The following is a 12,222-nucleotide window of genomic DNA, read 5'->3' as shown; positions in this document are numbered from 1 at the left end:
AGTAACAGTCAATTGCAAATTTTGTTTAGTTTAATCTTTTTGAATTTTCTTTCTTTTGCTTTATTATGACCTGTCCTATACTTTTTTGTCTTAAAGGATCAATAAATGTTATTATTATTATTATTATTATTATCACACCCTGAACAACATTGATGTCGAAAAATCCCAAAATTGTCTTTTATCTACCGATGAATAGCCAAAAATTAGCCGCATATACCACAAAGACAGGAGTATTTATATGTACAGAAATGCCCAACAGATAGCGCGCCAACTCTCTATTGGTTACAGTGACTATATTTACCACAGTGGCGACAACTGGCCATAAAACTGTCAAAAGTCCGCCATGTTTCGTCAAGACGTTTTTGGCGGTATTTTTGAATTGTATTTCGGTAACTTACGGAATATTTCATATTATGAGTCTCAATTTCTTCAGAAAGTAACATTATGTTTCGTGAATCAATCCAAGGTACGGCATTGCAAATGAACTGAATCGTGCTATCTATTTTTCCAAAGATACAGATCGAAATTATTGGTTATCTTTAACTTCTAACTTAAATTATTATTGAAAAAAAAACTCAAGAACTGGGTAGGTACATACAAATGTAAAGATTATTATTTTCAAAGAATAAATTAACCTTGAATGATCAGCCATAGGCTTAATGGTCATAACTCTCTATAGTCTTTTTCGACCTTTTTCTTAATCTGTAGGCAACAAAACGTCTTATTATTTTGAATTCGATCTTCGATCCAATGTATCACGTCTGAAATGAACTGAATCGTGCTATCTATTTTTCCGAAGATACTGATCAAAAATATTAAATATCTTCAACTTCTAACTGAAATTATTATTTGAATTTGAACATCCAACAGCTGCAGGACCAGGCATTCTGAAATATGAAAAATTCCACAATTTCCACAAACTTGACAACTCAACTGCTGAACACGTTTTGACAAATAAACATAAACAAACTAAATCTGCAATCTGCGCAACTCCGACGAAACATTGCGGCCAACCAATAGAAAATGAGACACGAGTTGTCGCCAATGTGGTAACAAAGTCACTGTACAGGGTGGGCAAATTTCGATGTTTTAGCACTACAACTTTTGAACCAGAGGAGATGGACAAAATCTGATACCCACTTCTCGATCTCTTTTTCTGAGAAACTAACAAGGGAAGTTTTCATTTCTGGCCACCTTCTTTTGTTTTCGAGTTATAAGCGAAAATTGGAAAAATGGCGATATCGAAAAACATTTATATCTCCGCTAATACTGATGATAGAGCTCTGAAATCAAAACATTATACAGGCACTTTTTTACGTAGAATCCAGTGGCGTGCTCGTATTTCCAAAAGGGTTTTTAATTACGAAGCTATGACCCAAAGTTATGTTTTTTCCAATGGGAACACTAGATTTTTGTGCCATTTTCTGAAAGCTTAATTTTTCCTGATTTCAAAAATATATAACATCGTATGATTCGTATCAGAATAAATAACAGAAAATGGTCAAAAACCTTTTTTTACTTAAGAATCTCAATATTTCTATGGTTTCAACTGTTGATGAGCCTTTCTATGACAAGAGCAGTGTCCTTTCGTCAATCTGATTATTTCTATGCTTTTCACTTATTTCTACAAAATTCGAATCTATATTTATTTTATACAAATAGTTCCGAAAAGATAAGCGAACTTGGAAAAAGTTTCCTAGGTAGCTTGAACACAGTTTCAAATATTCATCTATTGAAATATCGAGAAGAGGTGTTGACTGTGCATTGTGCAATTGTTGTCATTATTAGGTTAAATATTATTTCTTGTTTGTCCCTTCGTAATTAAAATGTTGAGTTCAATCATATATGCATTGTTTCATTTATGCTGTTTAAAATGGATTGGTACTTGTGCATATTGATTCTGGAGACCTATGTAAATAATCTGCTGATACATGCATCTCAATACAACTCTTTCGATTGAAAAATTCAATCTTGTGGTTTCTCCGTTATTTCCAAATCAATTTTTAGATAAAAAATTTATAAAACATATCTAGATTCGAATTCTGTAGAAATAAGTGAAAAGCTCATAAATAATCAGATTGACGGAAGGACACTGCTCTTGTTATAGAAAGCTCAATTTTTCTGTGTTCATCAACAGTTGGAACCATAGAAATATTGAGACTCTTAGGTGAAAAGAGGTTTTTGGCCATTTTCTATTATTTATATTGATCCGAATCATACGATGTTCTATATTTTTGAAATCAGGAAAAATCAAGCTTTCAGAAAATGGCACAAAAATCTAGTGTTCCCATTTGAAAAAACATAACTTTGGGTCATAGCTCCGTAATTAAAAACCCTTTTGGAAATACGAGCACGCCACTGGATTCTACGTAAAAAAGTGCCTGTATAATGTTTTCATTTCAGAGCTCTATCATCAGTATTAGCGGAGATATGAATGTTTTTCGATATCGCCATTTTTCCAATTTTCGCTTATAACTCAAAAACAAAAGAAGGTGGCCAAAAATGAATACTACCCTTATTAGTTTCTCAGAAAAAGAGATCGAGAAGTGGGTATCAGATTTTGTCTATCCCCTCTGGTTCAAAAGTTGTAGTACTAAAACATCGAAATTTGCCCACCCTGTACTATTGGTTATAGTGACTTTATTCATTCATTCATTATTCATCTTCTGCTTGCACCGAGATTGTTTGTGAGATGGCTGATAAAAGTGATTATTTCAACACCTTGTCTATGGATGTCTAGAAGAGATATTTAGAGAAGATAAAAGGAAGTAATGGATGTGATCCCTAATTATAAACAGGTTTTTTTAGATGAATTTTCCTGTATATATTCTCTAATACCATGTAGGTAAATAATTACAATGACTAGGTATAATATTAATCAGAGCTGTGCCAAAGCATTGTGCTTAGTGCTTTCGAAAGCACTTGAAGCCTTTTTGTCCTCCCGAGCACTTTTCGAAATCGGTGCTTAGTGCTTAGTAATCGAAGCACTTTGACAAAAGGCTTAGCTTAGTAATCCCGAAAGTGCTCCCGAGCACTGAAGTGCTCGCGATTACTTTTGCGGGTTACTAGGCACTTCCGAATTTTTGTTATAACAAGAATATGAGCCGCCGCCTTGATGATCGTTTCACATAATATGATTAGTCTTTGATCGTGTATTGCAATTCAATAGGTACACAATAAAGATCTAACGCTGGCTCTTTTGTGTGAATTCAGTGTGCATTTCTATATCAGATATATTCAATTTCATAAAAAATCTATTCATTTGTTAGGAAATTGAATTTTCAATCATATCCCAGGATATTTCTTATAAAATAAAGTATAAACAGTACTAATATGATATTTTGAAATTGAACATTTCAGTACTAATCTTGTAGGTGAAATGAGAGAATTAATACAATTACCATCCCCTTTTTTTTCAACAATAAGAATTTTAATATTTGCATGATTGAATGAATTCTAACAAAGTTCGATCATTAGTAGTTGGCCAGAATGTAAACGATAAAATTGAATAATTTTCTGAAAATATGACAATTGTCAAAAATCACAATTCTTTTTTCCTAATCACACCTCTATTTTTTATGCTTGCGTTGTATTCCACAAGTGAATTCAGTTTCCATATCTTGCTTTTTAGTTTTCAATATAAACCTTATTTTCATATTTCAATGAAGCTATTTCGATCTTGTGAAATAATTGGTTGGCTACTTGGCATTTTGCCGGGGTGGCAAATATTGGGTGCGGCATTTTAATTTCTTTTCAGAAATCCGAATTCCAAAGAGAATGTGTTGAATATTTCTTTTTAATTTCAAAGAATTTCAGACATGATTTTTTATCGAATTAACTATTTTTGGGGGTAGGCGCATTCGAATTTGAAATAATGGTTCATCCGCATCCTCCGATGGTTACATACTATCATCTTAAAGATAAAAAAAAAACAAAATGTTCAAGCGCTTTATATAGTCGGAACTCAGCAGAAGAACCTGAAACCGCAGAGCCTATTCTAGAGAGGCGGAAATATTGGAGGAAGGTATTTTCTACTTTTTCCGAGAAATCTACTAAATTACTAAAAGAATGTATTGAATAGATTTTTGTTTACTTTAACCTTGATTTTTTTCGGATAAATAACTCGATTTTTTGAATGCTGATTGGAAATTAGAATATCATTTCAAATTTTATAAATGAAAAATATTTCAAAATAAAGTTGAAAAAGCCGCCAAACTAACTTTATAAGAGTATCTAGATACAAAATAAGATACTTTTTTTGCAAAGGTATCTTAAGATACTTAAAAAAAAAGGAATCAAATAACTATCTGAAGATACTTTTTCAGATACTCGATAAGGTACTTTGTCAGGTGTTAAAATGTTAGGTACAATTCTGAAATCCGGAAGATAGATTTTTGTGACCTAATACGGGTTTACGAACAATTCATGGAAAAAACCAAATATATTCAAGAAATGGAATTTTCATCTTTTCTGTCCAATTTTTATTAATTTCTTTAGTAGTTTATCAATTAATAATCTTTTCTGATTAAATTTGAATTCATAACCAATAATTAAACTTAATACATTTTCCGTCCATAAAACCTTTTTAACTTTTCATAAAAAGAGCGGGTCCTTATTGAAAATTATTATGAAGTATGAAAGGTATTAGTAGCGAACTCCATCTTTTTGAGTCTTTACTATTTACGGCACAATTAGATGAAAACTTAGAAATGTCGGCAAAAAAACGTATCGAATTCGTTATATGGAAATAATGTACAACTTCGATCATTTATTCGAATGATCGGAAAGTTGATTTCTAAATGATTCGCTGAATATTTTTCCGGACAAATACTTTCATTTTTTGTTCTAGTCATTCATGTGTTCCTATTATTGTTACTCACCAATCCTTAAATGATTTTTATTTTTTGTATAAGTTTGAACTTGTTGGTTTTGTTTATATTTTTTCTATGTTATTATTATTAAAATTTGACAAACAGTCTCCTTCGAATTTCCATATTTCGGTAGAAGACCTCGATAACCCAAAATCATTTTTTTGCATTCTGCAGAGTTGACTGTTAGGGCGGCAAATTGGTTATCTGCCTAGGGCGGCAATTTGGCTAGCGACGGCCCTGAAAAAAGTAGATTTCTACTGAATCTGGTCACACTGCACAGAATCCTATAATCATCGAATCATTCATAATTTGAGTAAGTTTGATGGTTCAAAATGAAATTTTATTAAGGTTAACTAACTTTCTTACCAGATGTTGTTAATGTCATTATTTGGGATAATTTTTTTTTCCGAATACTGCATTATTTGCGGGTTGGGTAGGTCATAAAATGTCATAAGACCTGTTTGGGATTTGCTCATAGTACGGTTCTATTAGATTTGTTCTTTAAAAACAATAAAACAAATTTTATCTTGGAAATATGCATTTAAAACCGAAAAAGATTAAAATATAAACTTCAACTGAAATATACATTGGAATATGCAGTTATGCAAATGCATATTCATCCGAAGCCTAGTAATGGTTATGCCAAACTTGTCGGTTTTGTAATTTTTTTATACAATAATAATAATAATAATAAGTCCTTTATTTCCAACAGGGTTGACCCCCAATTACAGGAAAACACAACTTTAATTACAGTATTTCAACAATATAACAATCATTACGAATGGCAATGTACAAAAAAATCATAAAAAAAGAGATGAAAAAAAGAGATACACCAACCCAACCCAAGATCAGCTCACAGAGCTGTGAAAATAATAGGCCTCCACGATGGACCGAGGAGAATCGTGATGTATGTCACATATACTTGCGAGCGAGTTGAACAACTTACATCAATAACAAATTGGTGATCTACGACTCGAATTTGTTCTCCCCACTCCCTCCTCATTCCTGGAACCCAAACGGGGAACCAGAAATGGCAAACTAGACAAAATCTCCGAACAATCAACTCCGCCATTAACTATTTTATAAAGAAACATCAATGCACACACGTTTACCCTATCTACCATGGACTGTGCACAGAATCTTGAAAGTAATAATTTATGATCACAACCTATAGGTGGGTAAACACCATCCTCCCTCCAAATTAAATATTTATAAAAATTTCTCTGAACTGACTCAATTCTTCTCCTGTGATATTCATATATAGGTCTCCAAACTATGTTAAAATATTCCAACCTACTTCTAATTGAACTATTGAATAGAGCTATCAAAGTTTTTGAACAACAGAAGTATTTTGTGTTTCTAACTATAAATCCATAAGTTTTATTGGCAGCAAGTATTAACTGATTTATATGTGGTACAAAAGAACAAGTAGTGTCACATAAAATCCCCAGATCCCTAATTTCTGTTACACGAGTAAGTACTGAGCTGCTGATCCTGTAATCATATTCAATCATTGTTTTCTTTTTTGTGTATGTAATAACGTAACATTTGGAGATATTCAAGCTCAATATATTACTAGCGCACCACATTGATAGCCGATCAAGAGCCGACTGTAGTCTGATACAATCATCAAGGTTGAGTATCCTGAGATATATATTCAAATCATCCGCGAACAACAGTACTGCTACATCTATAATATCGACGATATCATCTATGAATAATAAAAAAAGCAAAGGCCCGAGGTTGAATCCCTAAGGAATTCCAGATAATGCACAGAACTCGATAGAGCAGCAATTCCCAACCTCAACAATACACATCCTATCAGTCAAATATGATTTTATCAGGTCAATCAATTTCGGTGCAAAACCAAACTTAGATCTCAATTTGATCAACAAGATGTTATGATCGATCTTGTCAAAGGCTTTCTGAAAGTCGGTATAAATTACGTCAACCTGACCGGACTCATCCAAAGTTTGTAGTACATGTTCAAAGAAACAAATAAGATTAGTTTTAGTTGACCTTTTGGGCATGAAACCATGCTGATTCGGTTTTATTTTGTTCTTGAGTGCAGGAAATATTGAATATTATGATATTTTGTTTGAAATTTTCATGTTTCCGGTTGAGCTATCCACATCATATTCATTACGACTCTTGAAATTGTTCGAACGGCTATATCTACGGAATTCCTTGACGGATTCCGACCTACTAAACAGCGACATTCGATATTCGAAAATATCCTGAAAATTTAAAGTTTAAATATCTCTCCGAGAACTATAATTTTTTCGGCCGGACGAACAGAATCGAATTTCAGCACGAATTCATCATCACTGAGTCGAACCTCATTGTTTTTGACCATCTCTGGCACAAAATTCATAAATTACAGACATTATGACGAAATAATAAAGCTGAACGACAGCCCAACAATATAAAGTCATAAGTTTTCAAGTATGGAATAATAACTCGTCACACTTGTCCTTTCCATGCAGGTTCCTGCTACATATTTGATATTCAATCTATATGTTGGTTAACTAGTATCATTCATTATTGTGACAATTCAATTTTTACTTTCATTCAAATATAGTCATTTTTTTACAAATAAGAATTGACTTGTTAAAAATTCAAAATCCACATTTAAAAAATTTGAACTTGTTGTTTTTCATTTTGCCCGTTATTTTTTATTTTGATAATCCTGTATATATTGTCATCTTTGAAAAATAATAACCTGATTTTTTTATTCGCAAAAATTTACTATTTCGAATCAGTTCTCTTCTACAAAGTTCTGTTGTTGTATTCCTTTTCTTACACGTCCAAATTTCGAGCACTAAGCACTAAGCACTTTAGAAGTGCTATCTAAATAAATAAATAAACTAAATAACTGTTGAAAGTGAAATTTTTTGATCGGAATACATATTGTTCCTATAAACATATGTATTCCGATTGAAAAACTTCACTTTCAACAGTTATTTAGATTATTTATTTATTTAGATAGCACTTCTAAAGTGCTTAGTGCTCGAAATTTCGAATTACTTTTAGAAAGTGCTTAGTAATCGCGAGTCTTTTGTGAAAAAAGGTGCTTAGTGCTTGGTGCTCGAAGCACTTTTTTTCGAGTGCTTAGTGCTCAAGCCTTTTTTTTCAGTGCTCGTCACAGCTCTGATATTAATCTAACATTACCGAAAGGCCACAAAGCCAAAAAAAAATTCACATTGATATAGGAGCTATCAAATAACTCCAAAATAAATAACAATGTACTTTGTATAATTGTATTATGTATATTTATAATGCCAATAAACTATGTTGAATTTGAATTTTTTGGATGTGATCCTTATTTATTGAAATTTGGGGAATGATGTGATGCTGTGAAAGACTCTCCTAAAGTTTCAATGTACGACATTATAAACTATTTTGTATAAAAGAAGAGTGTTTACACAGGAAAAGACTTCAAAGCTTATAAAAGTTTGGATTCATACAATATGTTCATAAGTAAATGGATTAGAAGGATTGGATAATTTTTATATGCCTATGGTTCCTTGATTCTTTGAACATATTTTCTAAAAAATGTTTTGAACATACAGTTGCCCATTTCAACTTCTCAGTAGTTAAATCTGATCTTCTAATTGCCTTAATCCACAATTCACGTCTTTTTGAGCAAGAGGGAATCGGTGGAATGAAACCTTATCTCTGCCGCTTCTACATCCACATTTCACAATCGCTCAAAATTGAGGCATTATCGAGAAAAAAAAATTTTTAAATATGACATAAACACACAATAAGCATTTGTAGATCCGTTTGTTTGTCCAGCAGGCTGATTTGACAACTGTCATTTACTGTCGTCTGTCAGAAATGCCCGCGGTCTATAGAGCGTATAACAGTGTGAACTGTAAATACTGCAAATAAGTATTTAAGGTAAGAACATAGATTATTCGAACTGCTGTGTTTAAATTTGCAACACTAAAAATTTGAAGTTCAAACTTAAAACCACAGACTAAGAGTCTGTGTTAGAAGTTTCACAGATGAATATTATTTATTTGAGAATGTAAGGTTAAATGGCAATTCTTGTACGAAATGAAATAAACAAAAACAACAATATGTTATTATAAATGAAAGAATATGAATTATGAATATCAGAGTTAATATGGGTGATAGCCAGCTCAATCCGTGATGATTATATATATAAATAGAAAATCAAGAGAAAAACATTCAATCCTTATCGTCAATGAAATTGGGATAACTCATTTATTGTATTATAAATACTACTTTGATCAACAAATGGAATGTTGAAAGTGAGTTTAGGATGGTTTTTCGAATTTAGTAGCTTATTTCCAAGGTTCAAATGGTATATCTTATACTTGCAAAAACTTCAGTATTCCGGTTTACAGGGGGGAATTAGCTCATTATGAAAATTTGAAATGGCTATATCTTTTTAACCGGACCGAATCCGAAAAAATGGTAAATGAAAAAAGTGTTTCTTTTGACCTCAAGAATCTTCGATTTTCCAACTGAAATATCTGCAGCCGGAATAGATGGTAGGATCGACGATCAATTACTTGATTAGAAGTTAACCTCAAGTAAAAGCTAAAATAAAAATTCATTTACGTTTCGCCCATTAGGGATTTCATGACTTACGTATTAGAAAATGGTCTCCTGATTAATCCGATGAGAATATCGATTTTATTGGCCCAAAATACCATAAATCTCCAAAATAAACCAAAAATCAAAGGCATCAATAATTACTTCAGGTGTGGACAATATTTCAAGCGATCCAAAATTAAGTGTTACTAATTATTTCTCGAAACAAGTCAGACAATTTCCAATTCCTTGTTATTGAACAATTTTCGACGTATTCTGTCAATACAGAATCCAATATGAAAAATGGCGAATCCAATGAGATACGTCGAAAATTGAATCGGCGCATTGACGTCTACAAAATGGAAGAAACCATATCGACCAAACTCCAATGAAGCGATCTAAGGCTCGATTACACACGTCGATATTTGAACAAAATAGACTAATTTCTAACGACAAAATTCGTGGGTGATAATTCCCCCTCATCTCCCATAGGGGGATCGAAGATCACCGACGATCTGCGTGAACCTAAACGAATGACAAAAAACCTTACCAGAAAAAAAGCCTGAAAGATTAAATTCAGAATTAAGAAAAAAAACACTCATCTAATTGCTGAAGGTCGTTATAACAAACAATATGTGCTCCAAAATTCAAAAATAAAGTGGAAGATATCTAGTCGCTGAAGGCGGCTAGCTACCGACATGTCCAGCGTAAGGTAGGAAGAAACTAAAATAAAACTAAAACAAAACCAACTCAACTACGGATAATAACAGAAAATATGACGAATTTCATTGTATTATTTTTTTTTTAAGAACTGAAAAGAGAAAACTTTACCAAGACCTGAATTGAAGATCAGGGAAAGGCTGCTGGACAAGGAGGACTTCCTTTATCCTAATGTCGCAACCTCAACGATTTCCACCACAAATTCGTTATAGAGACAATATCGGGCTCTACGCTCTACTTGAAAATCAAAAAAACCAGTGGTCCTCGTTAGTAATTTCTCGAAGCAAGTCAGACAATTTCCAATACCTTCATTCAATACAGAATCCAAAATGAAAAATGGCGAATACACTCAGATACGTAGAAAATCGAGTCGGCACATTGATGGAAGAAGATGGAAGAAACCATATCGATCAAAGTTCAATGAAGGGATCTGAGGCTCGATAGACACTTCGATATTTGAACAAAATAGACTTATTTCTAACGACAAAATTCAACCGTGACAAAGTCGTTCCTGACCCATGAAATCGCTTCATTTTTTTTTTTTCTCAAATGAATATATATAGTTCGAAATTTCGCCCGTTTCGCAGATAGACATTCCTGCTTCGTTCAAAACAATTACTTTTGTAGTTTAAACTGTGTAATCACATACAGTCCATTCAGGAATTATTGACATCCCGGGTGGCTGTGAAAAATCGAAATTAAGTTGGTACTGGCTCATTCAGTAACATTTTGAATTGCAGATTTCGGGTTGGCATCGGAAGGAGGTTAGATTTCAGTTTTTGTTATTGGTTTTGATCCAAGAAATTTTGAAACTAAAAAGTTGTATCAATTCCAAACACACATTGATTATTTTATTTGAGTATTTCTCAGAGTACTGTTTGAAAGAAGAAGAAAGCAATTCATAACAGACTGTATTATTAGCGGAAGAAAACCTGTGCGATACGATTTCACCTTCAAAGAATCATTGAATGATTTGATTATTAACAAAAGCAACCAATATATCAGTCTGGATAAAATTTGACCAAAAAGCATCTGGATTTTAATTAATCAAAGACAACATCACATAAAATTAATTGGTTACAAGTTCAAAACAGTTAATAAGAGGGAAATTCTTATTGATAAAAAGTTGAGTACAATATTATGGTGAATACAGAGAATATTTGCAACAAAATGTGAAATTCTGGAGGAAACTTGATTATTTGAAAATGGCAGTCTTATTCAACAGTTTTCTAGAAAGAAAACAAAAAGTTTTTCAAGTATATTCAAGGGTAAAAGTAGAAGGAGCGCTATTTTGAATGCTGGATTGATGGATTTTTACCTGGATATTTTGTTTTGATTGTGGTTGATAAATTAATACCTTCTCTGTAGATACTCTAGATGTGTTCACAGATCAAATGATGAATTTCAAAAATTCATGGAGCATGACCGAAGTTATATTATATTAGGCTATATGAAAAAGACCTGTAAACAAGGTCTTGGCATTGCATCTATAGTTTATTTATATTCTATTTTGAAATGACGTTTTGTTTGATCTGTTTTTTGTTATTCAATGAGTAATCCTAAAATTTAATGAATTCTAATTGCTTTATAGAATTTTTACTGAATATTTAATCGAAAAATATACAGGGTGTTTCCTAAACATGCGGCAAAAATTCAGGGGGTTGTTCCTTGGACTATTTTAAGCATGTTTTGTCCTTGGATGATTTTTGAAAAACCTCTTTGTTTCGAAGATACAGGGCGAACAACATTTTTCATATTTTTAAAATTAATAATAGTTTAAATAAAAATGCGTACCGCACTGTGTTTACTAAGTAGGTACAATTTATTTTTAAATTTGTTTAACAACATTCCAATTACTAAAAACGGCCAGTTTTTTGACTAAAAATTGATAAGTGCAGATGGTAAAGGAATACAGATTCAACACGGTTTTCATTCGAATTTGTTTTGTGATGTATTAGCAATTAACATTTTATCTTTGACTATTATGAATCGCTATACAAACACCGAGATGACTGACATGCATTTCATTTATGGACTTGCTGATGGAAATTCATTAAAAGCTAGG

The 12,222-nt window shown here is 32.3% G+C and overlaps 1 protein-coding gene across 4 annotated transcripts in view; it reads right to left on the bottom strand.

Moving 5' to 3' along the window:
• LOC123675744 overlaps positions 1–12,222 on the bottom strand; it is a 244,034-nt gene that overhangs the window by 28,633 nt on the left and 203,179 nt on the right. The window contains exon 12 of one of the 4 annotated variants that reach the window (XM_045611430.1): positions 5,082–5,108. The exons of the other annotated variants lie outside the window; for them this stretch is intronic. Coding sequence (XP_045467386.1) covers positions 5,097–5,108 — 12 coding nt within the window. The 3' untranslated portion in view covers positions 5,082–5,096. Of the gene's footprint in view, positions 1–5,081; positions 5,109–12,222 lie in introns of those variants that run through there. 4 annotated transcript variants of the gene reach the window in all.

Source organism: Harmonia axyridis, chromosome 1 (assembly GCF_914767665.1).
Source record: "Harmonia axyridis chromosome 1, icHarAxyr1.1, whole genome shotgun sequence".
NCBI classification, from domain to species: domain Eukaryota; kingdom Metazoa; phylum Arthropoda; class Insecta; order Coleoptera; family Coccinellidae; genus Harmonia; species Harmonia axyridis.
The sequence above is the reverse complement of the archived record's forward strand: the minus strand, read 5'-3'. Positions and strand labels throughout refer to the sequence as shown.